This window comes from Meriones unguiculatus, chromosome 15 (assembly GCF_030254825.1).
Source record: "Meriones unguiculatus strain TT.TT164.6M chromosome 15, Bangor_MerUng_6.1, whole genome shotgun sequence".
In the NCBI taxonomy this organism is placed as follows: domain Eukaryota; kingdom Metazoa; phylum Chordata; class Mammalia; order Rodentia; family Muridae; genus Meriones; species Meriones unguiculatus.
In genome coordinates, this window is record NC_083362.1 from 3,963,725 (window position 1) to 3,986,898 (window position 23,174).

Genomic DNA, 23,174 nt, shown 5'->3' on the forward strand with positions numbered 1-23,174 from the left:
TGATGCTCGCTCCAGAACAGGGAACCCCATCTGGTTCTGTAAAAACCAGTCAAAAGCTCATGGGTGGGGTGTCACAGACCCTAGCACAGAAACAACTATTGCTGTGTGTAATGCACCTCTCAAGGTGCCTTCTAGATAGCTAGTTATGCCCACAGAATATACGCTGTCAGCTTTAATCCGAGAAGCTTCTGTGAGCAATGGTCAGCAGTGACTGCACGATCCACTAAACCACCACGGCAGCCCTAAGCTGACCGGCTACTACATACGACTGAGACACCCAGGGTGCTCCAAACGGATGGAGGACAGCCCTGGAGACACGAGTCAGCCACTGCTCACCTCCTTCTCCAGCTCCAGGTCAACCAGAGCTTCCTGCATCTTCTCCTGGCGGCCCAGCTTCCTTTGCAGACTTTCCAGCTCCTCTGTGAGCAGCCCGTTGGTCTCCTTCATCTCCCTACAGGGCCAGAACAGTCACACCAACAGCCACACGTGTTGAGGGCGAGCCCAAGGGACCTCAAGCCCAGGCAGCCAACTCCCAAGCAGGGGCAGCGGGCTGAGCAGTGGGCTAAGCACCGGCCCTCACCTCAGATGAGCGTTCTCCTCGCGCAGCCTCTTTAGCTCACGCTCCATCCTAGGAAGCCGCAGAAGCTCAGACTTCATGCTCTTCACCACAGCGGCGTCCTGCTCCTGCAGGCACAGCTTCTGCTCCAGGTCCTGTGAGAGGCAAAGAGGAGAAAAGAGAGTGAGCAGCCTGGAGGCACAGCAAACACAGGCTGTGTACAACAGAGAGGCTGGCCTGAAGGACACACAGGCCTCCAGCTCCAGAATGATGTGGAGAAGGCAGAGGGCATGAGATCATGATGGTCAGTTTAAGAGATGAGCACACAGAAAACAGATGTGCTAGGAGCTAGGGACTGAACTCAGTCAGCCTCTTGCATCAAGAAGCATGAAGCCCTAAATCCCCTCAACACACACACACACACACACACACACACACACACACACACACTTTATTTTAAGACAGGTGTGTCTTTATTCCCAGCACTTAGGTAGTAGAGGCAGACAACCTCTGTGAGTTCAAGGCCAGCCTGGACTACACAGTGAGTTCCAAGACAGCCAGAGCTACAAAGAAAAGACCTGCCTCAATAAACAAATGAATGGATGGATGGACAAAAAAATAAATAAATATTTAAGTATTTAAATTAAAGAAAGGCAGAGGGAGGCCAACGGACAGTCTCAGTCCAATGAGACGCCCTGTCCAGAAAAAAAAAAAAAAAAAGTGGACAACATCCCAAGGAACAACACTGTCCTCCAGCAGCCATGTCAGACTCACAACTGTCTGTAACCCCAGGCCCAGGGCATATGCCATCGCTGGCCTCCGGGTGAGACCTTCATGCATGTACACATGCTCACAGACATCGATACACATACACCGAACTTTTAATAAGAAGAATCTCTCTCTCTCTTTTACCAATGCCATGGGAGCCACAGAGGGCTTCCGGTGTTCCCAGGACCTCACTGGCCTCCGTGGCTCAGGCTGTCTAGGAAGCCTTCTGAACTAATACACTATGTGCTCAGATGCAGTCTGGTCAGCATCTAGAGCAGTCCTGCAGCACCCAAGAGAGCACGCACAGCACTGTCCCTCCTGCCTGTGCACCAGCACACGCCATCCCGCCCTCTGGACACCTGCGGTCAGCTTCAGCAGTAAGAGTAGTGAACCTGCAACAGTGTGTCTGCTCCCACTGTGTGACAGTCCCTGCACTGGACCTGTCACCCTGGGCCTCAACAAGGTGGCACTGGCAGCTAGAGCCAAGTCACAGAACACCAGGACCAAATCAACTGATCAGCGAAACTTCATGGAGCCCAGCTCCTTCCAGGTGGAGCTAAGCGGTGGGAGCAGAGTGACAGACAGGACCAAATGGTCAACCCCTGTGCCCAAAGAAATAACAAGAGGTAAGCTGAGAGCTAGAGAGGGAAGGACAAGAACCAGGAAGAAGGTGGCTAAGAAGGCAGGGGCTGAGGCCTAGAGAAATGGCTCAGCAATTAAGAGCACTTGATGCGCTTCCAGAGGACTCAAATCCAGTTCCCAGCACCCAGTCAGGCAACTCACAACTGCCCTTAACTCCAACTCCAGGCCTCTGTGGCCTCTGCAGACACCCACAGCCAAATGTACACATAAATAAAAATAAATCTTTAAGCAAATAAATTAAAAAAAGAAACAGAATGAGGTAAACCAGTAGCCAGAAGCACAAGGAGCAAAGTCCACAGCCTTGTAACTCTCTCTCTTTCTGTCACAGACACACACACACAGCAGGGAGACAACTGACCAGGCCTCCTTCCTGGAACTGCTATCACCCTAAAGGCAACAGGAAGCCATGGCTCAAGGCATCACTTGTCCAGTGACACCCACTGGAGAAAAGGAGCTTGAACTTATATCCGACAGCTCTGACTTGGTGACCTAGCTCAGCCATGCTCTGGCCATGCAAATGTGGACAGGATTTCCACCTTTTTAAACCTGCTTCTTGTAGTCCAAGCTGCTCTCAAACAAGCCATACACCCATCTCAGCCTCCCGCAGGCTGGGATCACAGGTGTATCCCACGCCCACTTCTCTAAGCCTACACTGCACAGTCCTCTGTGTTAGCTTTTCCCCTCAGGGTTCCAGTGGGTTCACTGGGCTGCAGTTTCCCTGGGCACTCAAGAGGCCTCCCTAGCGGCCAGCACACAGGGCCTGGCAGCCACAAGCTCATCAGCCTGCATCCTCACATCCTCACTGAGCACACCTCCATTCGGGAGGGCCTGTGAGTGACAGGAGGGCTGACCCTACCCATTTAGTGCAGGAAGCTGCACCAGCTGACAGGAAGCATCTACCTTAACCTTCTGCTCTTGGTCAGCTCTCTCTTCTTGACTGGCCTGCAGCTCCTGGATCTTCTGATTTGCCTCCTGCCATTTCCTGTGAGAGAAAGGTATAGTCTATGCAAGGTCAGTCCATAATGCCCCTCAGCCTTAACTCCCAGGATAGAGACACACACAGACATACACACACACCACCCTTACAGGGAGACCCCAAGTCCTGAAACAGCCTCTTCACGTTCCTCAAGCAATGCCTGCCTAGGGTACGGGCCAGAGCTTGAGGGCAATGTCCAAAACTTCCTGACCCACTAGCCAACACTTCTCTGTGTCCTTTGTGACCAAATGGCTCGGCCAGGTACAGCAGCCCATGCCCTCAAAACCTAGCTTAGCTAGGCCTTCCTCTGGAAGCCAGCTCCAAGAAGGTACAGCACCCAGGAAGAAGAGAACTGTTGTCAGTCCCTTACTCAGGTGCTCGCTCCCCAAGTCTCACTTGTACCCCCTGTGCGGTCTAAGGATAGAGTTATAACCCCTGTGCAGTCTGCAGACAGTGCCGTCTCAGGGACTGGTACAGCCAGCCATGCTCTCACCGTTGCTGCAGGTCCAGCTGCTCCTTCAGCTCCTGCTTCTCAGACTCCAGGCGCTTCACCTGGACCTTCTGGTCCATCGCACTCAACTGCAGCTCGGAGACACGCCCCTTCAAGGAATTAATGGTCTGGAAGTGAAGAAAACTGGCTGCTCATGGGGTCCTGTCTGCATGCAGACTAAGTACGCAAGCATGGCTTTCACACAGAGACCAAGGAGAAAGGAAGGGCAGGACGCTGCCCACACACTCCCCAGGGCAGAGCAGAACCCGCTCTCCTGGGAGCACGGGTGGGAAGACCACACTCTCTCACGAGCATCCTGGCTCAAGGCCAGCCTTGTGCTCCTCACCACTGACACCGATGCAGGTCACGGCCTCTAGCGATGCTGGTCCTAGACACGTCTGACCATGTGAAATTCATTAACCTCCATACAGGGCACCACATCCAGCGCGTGGACAGTGTCCACCTCAGCTTTCTCCAGACCTCCATCACACTCTCAGCCTCCCTAACGCCTGCATGCCAACATTCCAAAAAAATGTAACCCAGGATGAAAGACAGCAAAGGCCTGGCCAAGACGCAGGCTGGCATCAGAACCTCGTTTCAGAGCTTGGCTGGTGGTACAGGGCCTGGTATGCCAGCTACTTGGGAAGCTGAGGCAAGAGAATTAAAAGTTTAAGCCCCATAAGAGCTACTGAGTGCATTCAAAGCCAATGTGGGCAGCCTAATGAAAACCTATCTCAAAAGTTAAAAAAAAAAAAAAAAGGTAAAGCACAGTAGCACAGGGCTGGAGATGGCTCAGCAGTTAAAAGCACTGTCTGCTCTTCCAAAGGTCCTGAGTTCAGTTCCCAGCACCCACATGGTGGCTCATAACTATCTATAATGAGATCTAGTGTCCTCTTCTTGTGTAGTATAAACATATACTCAGGCAGAACACTGTATACATAATAAATAAATCTTTTTTTTTAATTAAAAAAAAAAACACAATGGCACACATCTTTAATCCTGGCACTTAGGCAAACACAGGCAAATTCTATGAGTCCAAAGCCAGCCAGTGCTATACAGTAAGACCATGTCTTAAAAAAAATTAAAGTTGGGAGTAGAGATATAGCCCAGTGAGTAATAATACATACTACTCTTCCAGAGGCCCGAGTTCAGTTCCCAGCACCCACACCAGGTGACAACGACCTATTACACCAGCTCAGGGGATCCAACGCCTCTGGCCTCCGGCCTCCAGGGGTACCCACCCTCACATGCACACCCTCACATGCAGACACACACACACACACACACACTCACCCAATACACACATAAATAATTTTTTAAATACCTAAATGTTTTAAGTGAGCTGACGTCTCTGAGTAGATAAGGCCAGCATCTTTAAGTAACTAAAAATGATTTTTTTAAATAACAAAAAAAGGAAAGCCAGGTTCAGTGATGCATGTCTGTAATCCCAGCACTTGGGAGGCAGAAGTAGATGGATATTTGAGAGTTCGAGGCTAGCCTGGTCTACAAAGTGAGTCCAGGACAGCCAGGGCTAAACAGAGAAACTTGTCTTGAAAAAAACAAAAACAAATACATGTATAGATATATAGATAGATAGATAGATAGATCTCTCTCTCTCTCTCTCTCTCTCTATATATATATATATCAAAGAGAGAGACAAAGAGAGGATCAACGATGTAGTAAAATGGTAGAATAACTAACTACAATCTCCTATTGGTGAGTATAGGGAAATTGGCTCAGTGGTAGAGCCCCTGCCTAGAATCCCCCAGTGAGGGGCTGGGGTGTGGCTCAGTGGTAGAGCACCTGCCTAGAATCCCCCAGTGAGGGGCTAGAATGTGGCTCAGTGGTAGAGCCCCTGCCTAGAATCCCCCAGTGAGGGGCTGGGGTAAGTGATGTTGGGTGGCCCTGCATTGGATCTACAGCTCAAGTTGCACCCTCTACAAACAGGCTACAACATTGGTTTCCCCATGCACCACAAGCCTCTGGGATGTAGCAGTGTTCCACCCCAAGTCATATGGGTAGCTGGCTTGGAAAACCCCACATTACAGCAGCTCTGCACCTTATCAGACACATAGACTACGATGGTATTGAGAACATGGCCAAAAACCAGAGTGCAATGGTGTGGCCTGTAACACTGGAACGGGGAGAGGTGGAGGCAGAAGGATCAGAGAGGTATGACACTACTTAATCAAGCACACAGCTGCTGCTTTCCTGACTCCGGCTGCAACGGCTGGGCTTGGTGATGGTAGACAGTGCATTACAGAAGGGGGGAGACAGAGTCCTGGAATTTGCTGGACAGCCAATCAAACCAGAGACCGCTCAAGGACTGCTAAGAGACCCCCACGTAACAAAACAAGGTGAACAGTGATTGAAAAGACCCTCAACAACAACCTCGTGTCTCTAAACACGCACAATGTGTGTGCACCTCATAGAGCATGCATACCTGTAACAACACACTCACACAGGCAAAAACGTACTAAATCGTCTAACAGTGAGTACCACCTCTTAGGACTCTCTGAACTCAGGAATGGACACAGGCGCTGTGACAGAAACAGCCTGCCTAAGGAAGGGCAGCCATGGAGGGGGAGGTGTGAGCACCAACAAGTGGACAGACGAACTGCAAAACTGTAGAGCAGGGTTGGGGCAGTGATAACTTGGGGCACAGGACTGAAAACTGCAGTGGCAGGCTTGTGACTCTGGACCGTGTGACACGTAGTTTCCCTGAGGAGGGGCCGCTGAGCCCCTCCCACTCTTCACCGAAGGGCATGCCAGGGCCTCCTCGACCACGGAAGGGCCAAGGACCCGGGCCAGGCCTGTGCCCATGTGAAGCAAGAGCCCACTCTCTGGAAACAGATCACGGCTCCCCTCCTGCCAAGACTTGCTTTGGAAGACAGATGCGCCAACAACCTTAACATGCTCCCCGGCGCTGCAGAGGCAAAAATAACCCACAGCCCGCTCTGAGGATCTATCAAGTGGAGAAGGCGCTGGGACGGAATACCAATGACGCCTGCGGCCGGCCCCTGGCGCTCTCAGCTGTTCCCTTCCGGCACCTGTGATCTTGAACACCACAGAAGAAGGGCGGGAGGCCTGGGGGGTCCGGATCCCTCCATACCCACACTCAGCAACCTCCAAAACACAGCAGCACCAGCTCCCCTGGTCTGCGCCACACCTGCACCCCGCTTCAAAGGCAGTCTCTGATGTCAACAGAACTCGCTGGCAATCAAAGACATGCAAATCCACAGGCACCTACTTACATCTTCTGGGGAAAAAAGGAAACAGGACTTCCAGAACATTCCCTATCCATGACAGACAAGATGATGCTGACATCAATACCTCAGTCACAGTGGCTGCTAACAGCCCAGCAAGTGACAGCAGCAGCTAGAGAAGCGTGCAGAGGCCTGTCATCCTGCACTGAGTTTGCCCAAACAAAGCAACACTGGGAAGCCAGTGGGTGCACACAGGAAGCCAAGTACCACACGTACGTGGGGACACAAAGACAATGGACTGACCAACTCTTAAGTTCACATTTATATTCACAAGGACCAAAGTCAGAAACGTGGGTCAGGTCACTCTTGTCATCCCAGCCTGAGCTACAAAGTGAGACCGTGCCTCTAACAAAACAAAAAACACCTATTTTCAACATACTCATTGACCCTGTAGAGTTGAAAGTCAGGGTCTTTACTAGGAATGACAATCCCCAAAATTAAGTCGCTCATTACACATGCATTCAAGATGAAAGTGTGGGCTTAGCTGTAACGTGTTTGTCATGCAAGCACGAGAGCTTGGGTTCCGCCCCCAGAACTCATGTAAGAAGCTGGTATGCTGGTGCTTGTAATCCCAGTACCAGGGAGAGGGACAAGTGCATGCTATAGTCCGCTGGCCTGCCAGCCTAGCCTACGTGGTGAGTTCCAGGCCAGAGAGAGACACTGCCTCAAAATACAGTTCGGGAGAGGGAGGGATGTTAGAGAGATGGCTTGGCAGTTGAGTGCACGTGCTGTCATACAGAGACCCCAAGGTAAGCTCCCAGCACCCGCAACAGCAGCTCACCGCTGCTTTTAACTCCAGTGCCAGGGCATCTGATGCCCTCCTATGGCCTTTGTGGTCGCCTGCACTAATGTGCACACATCCATCTGCTTATGTATAACTAGAAACAAAGGTAAACCTGTAAAGCAAAAACAAGGTGAATGGCACTTGAGGGAGAACAGCCAAGGTTGTTGTCCGGCCTCCACAGGCACTCGCACGGACATGTACCCACCCGTATGTGGGCATGCTCACACACACAAACCGATGAAAAAAATCAAATGAAGATGTCTTGCTGTCCCCACGATGAATTATGGGTACGTGCACGCTTCTGTCTCTGGAAACAGCCATCTGCAGCAGGCTGAGTCTAGGCCCCAGGCACGGGCCCGAGCTCACCTCCCTGGCCGCAGCCAGGCCATCCTCCCGTTCCCGAAGCTGCTGGCTGGAAGCTTCCAGGCTCTGCCTGCACTGCCTGTGGCGCTCCAGCTGCTCCCGCATCTTCTCTTCCGCCTCAGCCTCACGCTCCTGGAGCTGGCGAATGCGTGCCAGGAGCTCCTGGTTGCGATCCACCTCGCGCTGTGGAGAAGGAAGAGCTCGGTCAGGAAGTGTAATACACAGAGGAGCCGGGCAGGCCTATCAGTCACAAAAGGACACTGCCAGGACCAGACAAGAGACCCGGCTGCCGGGGCTCCTGGTGTGGCAGCATGGTGACTCCCACTCTGAGAAGCAATTGGCATGGAGCACGATACACACTCGTCACACCCTCTGCTCACCGCCACCCTCCCTGGAGAGGAGATAAAGCAAGGAAAATCTACAATTCAGACTTGACCTTGGAATGAAGCTGAGCTTCTGCAGCGCCAGCAGATCTTGTCTGGCCATGCTCAGGCTGTCATTAAAATGCGCTGAGACTCCCCACGGAGAAGGCGACTACAGCCAAGAAGGGATGGCAGCCCGCAGGCAGACCATTACTGCCCTGAGTGTCCATCACACACACTCTCAGGGCCCAGACACACATCATGACTACCGTCAGCGGCGAAAGGCTTATGTCAGCCTTGGACTCCTCCAGCTGAGTCTGGGGAGGACAGGCCTGAGAATGGTCACTCTGCCCTCAGCAGGAACCACCTACCCAAGCTCCTTCTCAGAGCCGCCAGGAACTTCAGCGGGCAGTCCTGCTCAAGGAGGGCTGATGTCACCTGTGTCAAAAACAGTGCTGTCACCTGTGTCAAAAACAGCCTCCGACCTCGGCAGGCTCAGTGCACACACACAGGGCTGCAGACCATAGGAAGAAGGAAGGCCGAACACACCTTGAAAGGACCCATGAGAACAGCAACTGCAAGTGCAGCCTTAAGGCAGGAAGATCCTTCTGCAAGTCAGAAAGGCCTGCTCTGTGACTAAGGAGGGGAGGAATGGGCCAGAGTACTGGCAGAGCCTGAAAGCACTCTACTGACACTGCCAGGCCGATACAGAAAGAGAAACCTTCAGACAGGCCCTCAGACCTTCCATCTCACCCCTAGCAGCTATTTCAAGGTGGGAGGGGCACCTGACCTGTCTTATCTACCCACCATCAAATAAGCTATCCCAGAAAAGCCACTCTAGATGTCAAGACTCCAAGGACAGTCTGAGAAGGTAGCTGGGCCTCAGAGGGCCAAGACCTCACTTTCTAACTACTGCTGCACCCTGAGGCCCAAGACCTCTCTTTGTCACTACTGCTGCACCATGTCTCACTCCCTCCCTCACTCCCTCCCATGCCCTCCACATCCACGAGGCCATCAGCACTGCACACTGGAGACCCAGGGCAGCAGACAGGCTCTTGAGTGCCACCAGCAAAGGACATAGGCCCGGTGGGACAGATCTACTTGTTATGACTAATCTTGTCAACTAGGCAAGATTCAGATCAGCATAGAAGACACACCTTCAGGGATGTCCATGAGGAGGCTTCTACAGAGGTTTACCAGAAGAAGGAATACCCACCCTGAAACAGGCAGTCTGATCCAGTCTGGGGTCGCTGACTAAATAAAAAGAAAAAAGGCTGAGCAGCAGCATCCTTCTCTCTCTGCTTTACTGACTGTGGATGCAGCATGACCATCTGCCTTGTTCCTGCCGCCATGACTTCCCACCACGATGGACTGTGCACCCTCAGACTGTGAGCCCAATAACCCCTTCCTCCCAGTCAGACATTCTGTCCCAGCAACAAGGGAAGTAACTCACATAAGGACCCTAACAAGGGGACAAGACAGCACCATGACACCCCAGATTTAAATCCACACAACCAATGGCACACCAAGGAAGATGGCAGCCAGTCACACCAGGACAAGAAAATCTGTGCTGGGCACATCAGACAAGAACAGGACAGATGAAGTCACAGGGAAGAAAGGAAGGTCACAGACTTTGATGTCTGATGCACAACCTGAGTCACAGTGGCACTCACGTACTAATCAGAGTCCTAGAAAGCCCCAGCAAAAGTAGTAATAACACTGAGGCAGGGAGGGTGGGCGTTGGCGGCACACGTCTTTAATCTCAGCACTCAGAAGGCAGATGCAGGTGGATCTCTGTTGAGGACAGCGTGGTCTACAAAGTGAGTCTAGGACAGCCAGGGCTACACAGAAAAACCCTGTCTCAAGGGGGAAAAAAAAACCTGAGGCAGAGGCTGAGTGCGGCTTGGCTGGTAGTGCTGGCTTTGCAAGCCTGAAGACGTCAGTTTGGTCCCAGAACTCACATAACAAGTGGAGAGTATAATGAATGGGGCATGCATTTCATCTTAGTAGTGGGGGGCGGAGAAAGGAGGGTCCCTGAGGCTCACTGGCCAGCAGCCTAGGAGAAACCCTGTCTCAAAAGAGAAGGTGGCATTCCTAAGGATGACACCAGGTTTTCCTATGGCCTTTGCACACACACACACACACACACACACACGTAGTAAATTAGAATTCCCTACATCTCCAATTCATGGGCTTGCACTCCCCAGTAGCCTACTCCACTTACAGGGGCATCTTCAGGATGCTCTAGTAAGCTGCAACATAGACCTGCAAGACTCTCTGCGAGCCTGCAGCTTCCTGAGCCTGTCCCCACAACCCCTAGAAGTTCTCCCAGCTCTGCACTGCAATTCTTTTAGAATAAGAGGAAGCAGAAGCCAGTCGGAGGCTGTCCACACCGCAGGATCACTGAGCCCCCTCTGCAATGCCCCACCTCAGGTCACCCTTCTCCAACATGCTAGATCAGGTGGTCACAGAAGAATGCCCTGGTGCCCTGCCCAGCTGGGTCCCCGACCGGTAGTATGGCAGGTGCCGCACACAGCCCTTTGCCTCCTGGAGCCGGTGGGACGCACCTCGTAGTTCCTGGCACTGGTGCTGGCGGCTCTCTCCAGCTCCACTCGAGCCCTCTTGTGGCTCAGCTCCATCTGCATCTTCTCCCGCTCCACCTGGATGAGGTAGGACTTCGAACGGATCTGCTCAGCTCTCTCCTCCAGCTGAGCGATTGGTACCCAGAGAGAAAAGAGAAGGCTCAGTAGGCACATCAAATAAGGCAGTGACAACCTACTGCCTACTCAGGAGGCTGAGGCAACAGGACAACTGTACAGCAAGATCTTGCCTCAAAAAATAAAGAAGGAAAGGAGGGAGGGAGGGAGGGAGAGAGGGGGTAGGGAGGTGGATGTCTGAACTCCATGCACACTGCCCAAGCTCCTGTCCCAGCAAGGCACTTTCCTAAGCCTGAGTTCCTTTTGGAGACGAGGGGGAGGCAGCAAAAAAGTTGACAAAGGAAGAGTCAGTCCAACAGTTCCTGCTGCATGCAACGAGCTGTCAACCTGACGGGGTCAATTGCGACCAGGAGCACATCTGTGAAGGATCATGCTGAGCTGAGGTATGTAGACCCACCCACAGCGCAGTGCCACTCCCTATCTGGGACCCTGGAGAAAGGGCTGAAAAGCAACATGCCTCCGCCTGTCTCCGATGTGATGTGAGCAGCTGCTCCACACTCCTATTGCCTTGACTTCTCCACCCTGAGCTTCAACAGGATAAACTCTTTCTTCCTTAAGTTGCTTTGGTCAGGTAATTTCATTATAGCAACAGGAAAAATAACTACAACACCACATGAGTGTGAGGTCCTAGGTTCAGATCCTAATCATCCACACGACAGAAAAAAGCCATAGGCCTGGCATTATGGCAAACACCTTGAATCTCAGTACCTGGGAGGCAGAGGCAGGCAGATCTCTGTGAGTTCAAGGCCAGCTTGATCTATAGAGTGAGTTACAGGATAGCCAAGGCTACACAGAGAAACCCTATCTCAAAAAACCAAAATAAATAATACTAATGATGATGATGATAATAACAATAAAAATAATAAATTTAAAATACATAAAGGAAGAAAAGAGGCTTGGCATGCCTTGTCATCCAGCCTCGTCTTTACCTCCAGACTCCCTGCACCAGCTTTGACCTGCCCTCTGTCCCTATGTCCATGAACTCAAGGGAACGGAACAGGACAAAAAGAATTATACATACCAGGCATGGTGAGGCTCGCCCCTAATCCCACCACTTTGAAAACAGAGGTGGGAGGATCTCCATGAGTTTAAGGACAACCTGGTCTACAAAGTGAGCTCCAGGCCAGCCAGGACTACACAGTGAGAACCTGCTCAAAAATAAAACACACAAATTAAAAACAAAGTGCATGGCACCTGGGAAGGACAAGAGCAGCCACAAATGGCGCCCTAGACTGAGCACACCCTGAGGGGCAGCACAAGGCCTTGGTACCAGCCCAAGGAAGCAACTGACTGAGCAGCAGGGACTCCATGACAGATGGGCTGAGGCATGAGGACCTCAAGTTCCTGGCCAGCCTAGGATAGAGTAAATTCAAGGCCAACCTAAACAATGTAATGAACTCATCTTGAAATAAAAAGTAAAGACAGAGAGATGAGAGATGGCTCAGCAGATAAAAGTAATTGCCTGCTCTTCCAGAGGCCCTGAGTTCAATTCCCAGCAACCACCTGGTGGCTCACAACCATCTGTACTGAGATCAGATCCCCTCTTCTAGGTGTGTGAAAACAGATCACTCGTACATAAATAAATAATTTTTCTAAATTTAAAGATAGGGCTGGAGATGAACTTCAGGGATGAAGGGCCTACTGAGTGTGCACAAGGCCCTTGGCTCAGTCATAGGAGGGAGGAAAGAAGAGAGAGAAGGAGGGAGGAAAGAAGGGAGGGAGGAAGGGAGGGAAGGAGAGAGGAAAGAAGGGAGGGAGGAAGGGAGGAAAGAAGGGAGGGAAGGAGGGAGGAAAAAAGGGAGGGAAGGAGGGAGGAAAGAAGGGTGGGAAGGAGGAAAAAAGGGAGGGAAGGAGTGAGGAAAGAAGGGAGGGAAGGAGGGAGGAAAGAAGGGAGGAATGGAGGGAGGAAAGAAGGGAGGGAAGGAAGGAGGAAAGAAGGGTGGGAAGTCAATTTTTTTGTTGTTTTGCTTAGTTTTGTTTTGTTTTTCAAGAGCAAAGTCTTTTTGTTGGAGGTTCTAGCAGGGGAGCCCTGCTACTTGTATATCCTTGACCAAAGACCGGTCCTCCTCTATTTGGGGAGCACACAGCTTTGGGAGAGACATACATGGAGTGCTGAGGGAGGAGGGGGACACCTGCCTAGCCATCCAGATGAGCTGAATCAACCCTGGCAATCAATGGGGTGACATGTCAAAGTCAGATCGCCCTCACATCCGAGCAAGTCTTTTTGAAAAAAAAAAAAATGACCATCTTCTTATTTTACTAGTGATTAGACTCAATTACCACCTATCAGCAGCATCACCTCAGAAAACAATGGCTTAAAGCTGAGGGTGCAGGGCTGGGGAGATGGTTCACTACCTACAGCACTCACTGTTACTGGAGAGGACCAGGCACGGAATACATACACACGCAGGCAAAACACTACTCACATAAATAAAGCAAATCCTCTTTAAAAATTAAATTAAATAAAGCTGAAGATGTAGCTCAGCGGTAGATTGAAGAGCATGCACAGGACACTGGGTTCAATTCCCAGTGCTACCAAGAAAGGGGGTGAGGGGAGGGAGGGTGATTTAACACCCAAAAGACACTGTGATTAAAGACCTAGTCTCGAGATGAAAGACAAGGTTTGCCACCAAAAAGCTGGGTGCAGGCTAGTGCTGTGACGATGGTGGCTCGGTCAACAAACACTGTCCAATTTGCTGGGCGGAGCATGAGTGTCACCAGGGCTCCCAGAGCAACTGAAGCTCCAGCCAGAGCAGAGGAAGGAAAGAGGGTGAGCGAGGAAGCCTGGGAGCAGCCTGGTGTGCTGCCAGGACCAGTGGACCCACAAACATCGCTGCTATCCTTGGGGCCCACGAGCTCTAACCGTAACTGAAGCCCTTCCTCCAGGAGCCCTGGCCCTTTGGGACTGCATTCACGGGAGCATTCCCAGGAACTAGAATGAAGTAAAATAGGACTACAAATCACGGTAAACTTCTTTCTGCCAGCTAAAGTCACCCCTTTCGAGGGCCAGGCACAGGGCACACCTTTTATCTGCTCGGGAGGCAGAGGCAGGTGGATCTCAGTGAGTGCGAGGCCAGCCTGGTCTGCACAGTGAGTTCCAGAACAGCCAGAGCTATATAATGAGAACCTGTCTCGATAGATACATAGATAGACAGACAGACAGACAGACAGACGGATGGATAGATGAGCAAATAAACATAAGACAAATATAGATTAGACAGACAGACAGATGGACAGATGGAGAAATGAGCAAATAAACAAAGATAGGTAGATAGATAGATACAGATAGATAGATTAGACAGACAGATAGACAGAGTGCCCTGTGGGAGATGACTCGGTTGGTAAAGTCCATGTCTCCCAAGTGTGAGAAGCTGAGTTCAGGCTCCAGAGGCCAACCAAGGCAGCCTCTAGCCAGCAGGGTCAGGACAGGCGCTGGTCTCCAGCTCCTGCTTGAGTTGATAAATGAGTGTTTACAGGACATTCGTGTGGCCTCCACACCGAGCTCATGCGACCCAACCTCAACACACAGAGCTTGCTTTGGCCCACCCAGGCCAGCTGTACTCCAGAGAGCCACCAGCGGACCACTCACCTGCATGTTCTGCTCATACTGCAGCTGCAGGGACCCCGAGGCAGGGGCCGACACACCCAGGCCTGATCCTCCCTCTACGCGCTGAGAGATGAAGTTGTTCAGCGACCTCAGGGTGGACAGGACTGTGGTGTTCTCCCCGAGGTCTTCCATGGCCACGCGCCTCCTGGGAGACGAAGCGAAGGTTAGAGCCAGCCTCCCCACACGCTGTCTGCTAGCACAGCCCACCCCCTAAGGCCCTAAGGAGTCAACCCCCACGTTCAACATCAACCTCGCCACAGCTTGCATTGCTGTGGAGAGGAAATGAGGCACAAACATGCCACAGGTTATGTCTATTCTATGATATCAGCAGGTAGAGGCAGGAGGACCAGAAGTTCAGCTCAGCTACATTAGGGTGAGGAGAGCTTGAGTAATATGAAAACAAACAAACAAAAAAACTAGGCTGGAGAGGTGGCTCAGAGGTTAAGAGCACTGGATGTTCTTCCAAAGGTCCTGAGTTCAATTCCCAGCAAGCACATGGTGGCTCACAACCATCTACAGTGAGATCTGGTGCCCTCTTCTGGCATGTAGATGTGCGTACAGGCCATACAGACAGAATACTGCATAATAAATCAGTCAGAAACAGAACTCAGTGGCAGGAAGATCTCTGAGCATCCAAGGCCAGTCTGGTCTACATAGCAAGTCCCAGAACAGCTAAGGCTGCATTCAAAGACCCTATCTCAAAAAAATGAATAGGGGCGGAGTGTAAAAGAAGGCTCAGCCATTAGTGTTCATCTCCCTTGCAGAGGGCCTCAGTTCAGATCCCAGCACCCACACCAGCCTGATAATGCCTGGAACTCCAGTTCCAGGGCATCCAGAGCCCTCTTCTGGCATCCCCATGCACTGCACTCATGCAGACACACACACAGTTAAAAATTAAAAACAAACTTCAAAGCGGAGCAAGTGAGGTGACTCAGTGGATAAATGTGGTGACAACTGAAGCCTGAGGCCCTGAGCTCCACCCACAGAGCCCAAAGAAGTGCAGCCCCACAGCCCTTCACTCACACCGTGGCACCCCCGGGCCTGCCACAGAGAGGCCTGCGCTTGAATCCCCAAACCTGGACGTGGGGCGAGGGTCTCTAATCCTAGCATTCCTACCGCAGAGTGCAAGATGGAGATGAGACAATCCCCCAGTGCTCACCGGCCACAGAGCCCCACACACAGCACCGAGCAGGAAATTGTGCCTCTAACAAAACGAAAGACAAGAATCGACACCCAACATTTTCCTGACCTCCATGGCATGTGCACGAGAGGAGACACATAGAGACAGACAGACAGACAGAGAGGGAGAGAGAGAGACTGTAAGACATCAGACCACAAATCTTAACCCCCAAATCACCAACCATGTCAGGGCTGGTCTGCACACTAGACAGGCAGACATTCAGCTCCTGGGAGGAGGTGCTCAGGGGCCCAGGGACACACCCCCAAAGCCACACCCCCATAAATGTATCCTCTGGGAAGAGTTAGGTGACAGTGGCCTCAGTGATGCTGTTAAGGCAATGCTGCCCACTGCCTCCCACTGGGTCTCTCAGACAGCGGGTCCTGCAGGGTCCAGCCCCGCCCTCCTCACCCACCCCCAGTTGGGCAGAAAGCCACCCTGGAAAAAGGCCCGAAGAGCAATGTGGATGGTGCCACTCCCACCACACTGGGAGCCTGACTGCCGGCGCACTTTTAGACACCGCTCAGCCCACAGCACACAGCCAACCCTGGCTTCTGACACAGCTGTTTGGGTTTGGTTTTAGTTCTTTTGCTTTTGTTTTTGTTTTGTTGTTTCACTCTCGGTTTTTCTGGTCTGTGTGAAGACGTTCTGTGTGTGAGTTGCTGTCTGTTTTGTATTAGTCTCTCGCTCTGCACCCCAGCTGGCCTGAGCTCACTATGCGGAACAGGCTGGTTCACACAGAGCACTGGCCCACACAGCCATGCACTACCTTGCCGAGCGAGACCCTCTTTTTCTCTTAAGACTCTCTCTCGCTCTCGGGCCCAGGCCAGCCTCACACTGTGTTCTCAACCTCCAGGAGTCATGCTGCCACACAGCCAGCTGAAATACTGGTGCAAGCTTCATCCTCCAGTAGAACCCCAACCTTCCAGAGCCGGGGTGGGAAGGGAGGGGGACAGGCAAGACCAACTTTGCAGCTAGCCTGTGGCCTAAGGGTTGGGCGAACATGGTCCTTTGGCCCCCAGCCCAGACACAGCTGGGAAAAAACAAAGGAGTGCAGCCTGGGGCCACAGGCCTGTCATTCTAGACACTCAGGAGGCATGAGTGCAAGTTCAAGGCCTGCCTAGGCAGCTTGGTGGTGAGACCTGGTCTCAAAAAGTTAGGAGCTAGGGATATAGTGCAGTACCTGGGGCCTGGTTTACAGAGTGAGTCCAGGACAGCCAGCGCCACACAGAGAAACCTTGCCTCAAAAAAAAAAGGAAGAGAGAGAGAAAGAAAGAAAGAAGTAATGCAACCAGTGGCCATCTCAATACCTGGCCATGCTGGTGTGTCTGGGGCTCGGGGTGTTTGGTTGAAGAGAGAAGACAAGGAGCAGGCAACTGAGGAGCAGCACCAGTTTATTAAGAGAGTACCTGCTGAGAGGCCAGAGCCAGGCACTTCCACACTGCGGCCTTAGAGACGGGGCCTACGAAGAGCATCAGGGTGTTAGGTATTGAAAAATTAAAACCTGTTTCTGGCGCAGAGTGCAGAGGGAGGGAGCAGCTATGGGGTTGTTGGTGCAGAACTCTTTGGTCCCAACATCTGAGGGGCATGCCTCTTAACCCAGCACAGTCTACAAAGTGAATTCTAGGACAGCCAAGGCTACAAGAGAATCCGCCTCAAAAAAAAAAAAAAAGAAAAAGAAAAAGAAAAAACACAACAAAATAGAGACTGGGTGTGGTGGCACATGCCTTTAATCCCAGCAGAGGCAGAGGTAGGCAGATCTCTGTGAGTTCCAGGCCAGCCTGGTCTACAAAGTGAGTCCAGGACAGCCAGGGCACTGTTACACAGAGAAACCCTGTCTCTAAAAATTAAAATTAAAATAAATAAAAATAAAGGATAAAGAGAGCAAGGTTTGGGCTGGTGGACGGAGCCAGCTGAGCACCCCAGGGGCAGCCCTTGTGAAGGCAGCTGAGATACACGGCAGGAGACTAACGGGACATGGAGAGCACTGACAGGGATTCTCGCACTGTGCATCAGGACATCTGAAAGGGGAATGCAGTGGCTGTGCAGTGGCCGTGCAGGAGAGCGTGTGAGGGTGACGTCACAAGAGAGAGGAAGCAGCGCTAGGGAAGAAGTGAGAAGGGTCTGGGTGGGACCTGCATGACAGATGGGTGGATAGCCAGGAGAGGCTCACATGGCTGCGCTGGGGACCCGCAGCAGCTAGTTGTGGGCTTGCTGAAGGAACAGGCGGTGGACAGAGAACGGGAAAGCCTGAGGCTCTTTTCAGACGAGTAACAGGGTCTGGGCCAGGAAGGGAGTCGGCGGAGTAGGTGAGATGGAGATTTATGTGGTGATCCAAGCTGACCACAGGGGTGGTGATGGCACTGCCATGGGCACAGAGGTCCAGGAAAAGGGAGAACAGGCTTCTCAAAAGACACCCAGGTGAGGGCAACAGGCAGCAGCCAGCCGTCAGCCTGAAGGCAGGAGCTAGGGAAAAATGGAAAACTGGGGAGTACAGACATCAAGAGACAGGTGTGCCAAGGTTCTTGAGCAGCAAGCAGTGACAGATGACATCCAGTCGAGAGGGAGGACCAGGTCCGAGAAAGGTGGGGACGACACATGGATGCTGTGACCCTGGCTGGGTTCTCTTTAGATCGGCATAACGGAACTGGCGTGGAGTGGGTGTGACGTTATTGACTGTGAGGGGTGTTACGATTACCTGGTGTGGGGTGGGAGAGATGGCTTAGTGAAGATGCCTGCCGCCAAGCCTGCTGGCCTCGGGTTGAGCCGCATGACCCACACTTGGACACCTGCACACCTTGAATTCACGCACATGAGGACCTTTACAAGAATGGGGTCTATAAAACCAGGAGCGGTGACACACACCTGTAATCCCAGCACTCGGGGCAGAGGCAGGTGGATCTCTGTGAGTTCAAGGCCAGCCTGGTCTACAAAGAGAGTTCCAGGACAGCCAGGGCTACACAGAGAAACCCTGTCTTGAAAAACCAAAAAAATAAAAAAATAAATAAATAAAGAAAGAAAGAAAGAAAGAAAGAAAGAAAGAAAGAAAGAAAAACCAAAAAAATAAAATATAATAAAATAATGGAATCTATGGAGCACCCTCACAACAAAAGCAGACAGATCCAGGATTAGACAACAAATTAGCCTTTAACTCACTCATTCTTGTTGCATACAAACACACACACACACTCACTAATTGCTTGGTCCTTCTAGAACAGAGGACCACAGGACAGATTCAGAATATTCTGAGAAGTCTGAATAAGTAGGTCCTTTATGCAATAAAAGGAAATTGGCTTGCTAGAAACTAACTAACGATGACGCCCTGCATTCAGGAGTCATGGCAGTGGTTGGGGCAGGGCACCCCAACCTCCCTCAGCCTTCTATCAAGAGCCAGGTAGTCAGGTAACCTTTGGAGGTGACCAGAGCTGACCTGAGCTTCCAGTTGGTCGGCCAGGGAACAGAGAGTGAACCAGTGGGGTGGTGGTCCCTGTCCTGTGTGTGGAAGGCACCTGCATGTGCCTTAGAGGCTGCCCAAGCACTTCACAGTCCTCAGGGGACAGAATGGAGAAGCTGACACAGATATCACGCCAAGTCAGAGGACAAGACCAGGTGAGGTATGGGGATTCCTTGTGGTAGGAGGCGAGGGCAGTGGCAAAGGAGCGCAAGAATTTCTCAGTCTGAGAAAGGTCCCTGAGAAGAAAAGGAATGTACAACCCAAGCACTTGAGAGGCTGAGGAAAGACCAAGAGTTCCTGGCCAGCCTGGCTAGACAGACAGACCCAGGTGACACAGCTAGACCCAAGGGCAAGGCAAAAGTTGGCGGGCCAGGTGGGTGACAGGCACAGTGGGAAAAAGCAGGCCTCTGTTCTCCAATAGCAAACAAACACCACACTTTTGTCTCTTCAGGCCAACAGAAGTCAGCAGCTAACACATTAGAATGACCGCTACAGTTTCAGAAGCTCCAGCTCAAGCTGTACCGTATGGACAAGAACCCTCAACCTCCAAGACAGCAGGACCACCCCACGCACACCACATAACGCCCCCACACCCCCACCAGGGCACCAGCTGCTCAGGATGGCACCTGAGATGACAGGTACACACTGGTCTCAGCCAAGGGACAGCCTGGGGACTGGACACTTGGTGACACAGGTCTTCCATCCCAGGAGGCTGAGGCAAATTCCTGGGCAGCCTGGAAAACCTGGGCAGCCCTACCACAGAATAAACAGGAAGAAGAGGGATGTGGCTGACGGGTGACTGCTCGCTAAGCATGTGCGAAGCCCGAGGTTCAATCCTCGGTCCTGTGGGTTGAGGTTCTGGCACTGGAGACAGCTCACCCTGTCATGCCCCTTAGGTCAAGTCACACCAGCAGGGCTCCACCTCTAGGACCCATACGGTGGAGAAAGAACCAAGCTGACCTCCGACCTCCACGGGAAACCCTGGCATGTGCGCACACACACAATTAATTCATTGATCCATTAAGTTTTAAGAGGGCTGGGGACATAACTGAGTGGTAGGTGGGTCCCTAATGTGCACGAAGCCCTAGATTCAATCAGCAGTGCCGCCATAAGTAAATAAACGAGTACATAATAAACAAGGTGGGCTTGCCGTAAGACCCAGCGCTTAGAGGGGCTTGCCGCCAAAACTGTCAACCTGAGTTCGATCCCCGGGACCCGCAGGGTTGTAAGGACTCCCAGTCCAGGAGTCCTGCCCCCAGCGGGCCACCCGCCCCCCGGGCCAGGAACGACTCCCCGCACCCTGCAGCGGGACACACGGGTGGGAGGTCGTCCACGGCGGCCGCGGGAGCGCGACACCCGAGACCCTGAAAAGGGGAGGCGCGCGACAGGACCCGACCCGGACTGTGTGCGCACCCGATCGCGGCGGACAGCTCCGTCCTGTGGCCCAGTCACGGCCCGGCAGCGCGCGCCGCGCCCGCGAGACACGCACGGCCAGCCACACTGTCACTAACCTCAGCCGAGCACTCCGGCGCCGCAGCAGCCGCTCGGATCTCCCTCCTCTCCGCCGGCGCCCAAGTCTCGCGAGACTTCCGCACGGGTTCTCGCGAGGTTGAGGAGAACGCCCGTAAAGAATCGAATATGTGAGCCGCAGGTTTGTGCTGGGGTCGATGGGACTAGGAACCAAAGCTAAACCAGGATGTGCCGCCGGCCCTCAGGGAGCTCTTCCACCGCTTCTGAGCGCGCCGTAATGTGTGGAGTAGCTCCGCCTGCGAGGGACCAAACAATTTCACTTTGTTTTCTTTAGAGACAGGATCTCTCTGTGTAGTCCTGGCTGTCCTGGAACTCGCTCTGTAGACCAGGCAGGCCTGGAACTCAGGACCCACCTGCCCCTGCCTGGAATTAAAGGTATGCGCCAACACCACTAGGCATGGAGAGGAAGCAAAGTTTAGCAAAGTTTAATTTTCTTTCGAATCTTGCCGCCGTGTGTACACAGGTTGCTCTGTTTTGTCTTCGGCAGTGTTTTTGGCTTCTGGTTGGTTAACTTGTTTCCTGGGAAGACGTTGCGTCTGCGAAGGCACATTGGCAGATTGATTTTGATAAGGTTGCAGGCAGCAACCAGAGCCTGCCTACAATTTCTTCAGTGCCTATGCACCCATTGCTCACCGTCTGTCAGCCCTAACATGCTGTGACTAACGGATAAAGACTTCTTGAAATATGTTAAAACCCTGTTTCTACCAACCAAAAGCCCTCAGAGAGCATCTGAAGCATATGGCTGGGATTTCCCTGCTTTGCTGTAACCACCTACTTAATACTTCCACCAATGTATTTTTTTAATGTTTTACTATTTTCTGTATGGGTGTTTTGTGTGTACATATGGTGCCCATGGAGTCCAGATGAGAACACAGATTTCCGCCCCTCCCAGGAGTTACAGATGTTTTGAACCAATATGTGGGTGCTGAGAATCGAACCTGGGACCTCTGGGAAAGCAGCCAGCGCTCATAACCCCTGAGCCATTCTTCCAGCCCCCAACCAGTGCATTTTTAAAGTGCCTTGATTCATAGCTTTCTTTGCTATTATAAAAACTTCCTCACTGCTTCCATGAGCATAGAAATTGGGGTAACTGAGTCTGTTTCTGGGATGCAATCATGCATACTTGGCTCAAGAATAAACTGTCTTTCCAGCGGGGCAGTGGTGGTACACGCCTATTGATCCCAACACTCTGGAGGCAGAGGCAGGTAGACTGCTGTGAGTTCAAGGCAAGTCTGGTCTACAAAGCGAGTTCCAGGACAGCCAGGGCTACACAGAGAAACCCGTCTGGAAAAAAAAAAAAAAAATAGAATGAACCGTGTCTCATCTTTTTTGAGATGAGTGTTGTGTTTTGGGGTCAACAGCTGAGAAACAGAATCTTACCCTATAGTCCAGATGGGTCTGGAACGCACAGCATCAGGCCCCTGAGTGCTGGTGAAAACTGCCCTGCCCCTGACTCCTCCTAAGGAGATCCTCCCGGGAGAAGAAAAGACTGAAGCCTTTGGGGAAGCCACCAGCCTCGAACTCACAGAGGTGCGCCTGAGTGCTGGCTACAGATTTACTCTTAGAAAATGATTTATAGCCTATCAACTGAAAGTAAGGGAAGACTTGGAGACATTGATGGGCCTAACCACACCCCGGCCAGGCAGCTTCCTCAGACCTATCTCTTCCTGCCTTCTGTTTCAGTCCTAGCCCACAGGCTCCTGACATTGGGATTTAGAGACAGCCTGGGGCTCTGTGTCCTTCCAATCACTGATGCCACACTGAATAAATCTTTTTCTGATTTGCTATCAATTTGGCTCTTTTAAGTTACTAAGGACAAGTGGTCAAATGTGGCTTGTTGGGACAGAGCCAACCTGTGACAGCAAATCTCTTTAACACTGGGATGATAAATGTGCCACCCTGCCCAGCTGGTGTTCTGTGTGTTTGGGTGGGATTTGGGCTTTTTTGTTATCCTTGGTTGGTTGGTTTTGATTGTTTTCTAGACAGTCTCACTGTGTAGCTAGCCCTGGATGTCCTGGAACTCACTCTGTAGACCAGGCTGGCCTCAAACTCACAGAGATCCTCCTGCCTCTGCCTCCGGAGTGTTAGGATTAAAGGCGTGTGCCTCTTTGCCCAACCTGGGATTTTTTATTTCCTGTTTTTGTTTGGAAGGCTAGAGCTCAGCCACTGAACTGCATTCCCAGTACTTCTTTTGGTTTAATTTGAGAGGGTCTTGTCAGGTTGCCCAGCCTGGCCTTGAACTCTTGGTCATTCCACCAAGGCCTCCCAAATTACAGTTATGTGACAGCACACACACCCAGCTCCACAGTGTTGTCTTGAATTACTGTAGTCCTGTACTTTCTCCTGTACCCACCAGAGTCCAAAACTAAGCTACCTCCCCTGGGCTCTGCATGTAGGAAAAGCTCTGGGGCTCTTCCTTGAGCAGTGACCAAGGAGCGCAAGGCACAGGTAGGTCAACCCTAACTGATGGCAACATTTTTCC

General features: G+C 51.9%; 1 protein-coding gene across 3 annotated transcripts in view; it reads right to left on the reverse strand.

Moving 5' to 3' along the window:
- Nucleotides 1–20,824, reverse strand: part of Mad1l1 (mitotic arrest deficient 1 like 1) — a 296,488-nt gene extending 275,664 nt beyond the window's left edge. Inside the window, exons 1-9 of one of the 3 annotated variants that reach the window (XM_060368004.1) lie at nucleotides 20,674–20,697; nucleotides 15,691–15,780; nucleotides 14,514–14,676; nucleotides 10,775–10,915; nucleotides 7,849–8,028; nucleotides 3,436–3,560; nucleotides 2,867–2,948; nucleotides 581–711; nucleotides 337–451 (exon numbers count right to left, since the gene is read on the reverse strand). In XM_060368004.1, coding sequence (XP_060223987.1) covers nucleotides 337–451; nucleotides 581–711; nucleotides 2,867–2,948; nucleotides 3,436–3,560; nucleotides 7,849–8,028; nucleotides 10,775–10,915; nucleotides 14,514–14,663 — 924 coding nt within the window. In that variant the 5' untranslated portion in view covers nucleotides 14,664–14,676; nucleotides 15,691–15,780; nucleotides 20,674–20,697. Of the gene's footprint in view, nucleotides 1–336; nucleotides 452–580; nucleotides 712–2,866; nucleotides 2,949–3,435; nucleotides 3,561–7,848; nucleotides 8,029–10,774; nucleotides 10,916–14,513; nucleotides 14,677–15,690; nucleotides 15,781–20,575; nucleotides 20,594–20,673 lie in introns of those variants that run through there. The other 2 variants (XM_060368003.1, XM_060368005.1) reach the window with 2 other exon arrangements.
- Nucleotides 20,825–23,174: the final 2,350 nt, after the last annotated feature.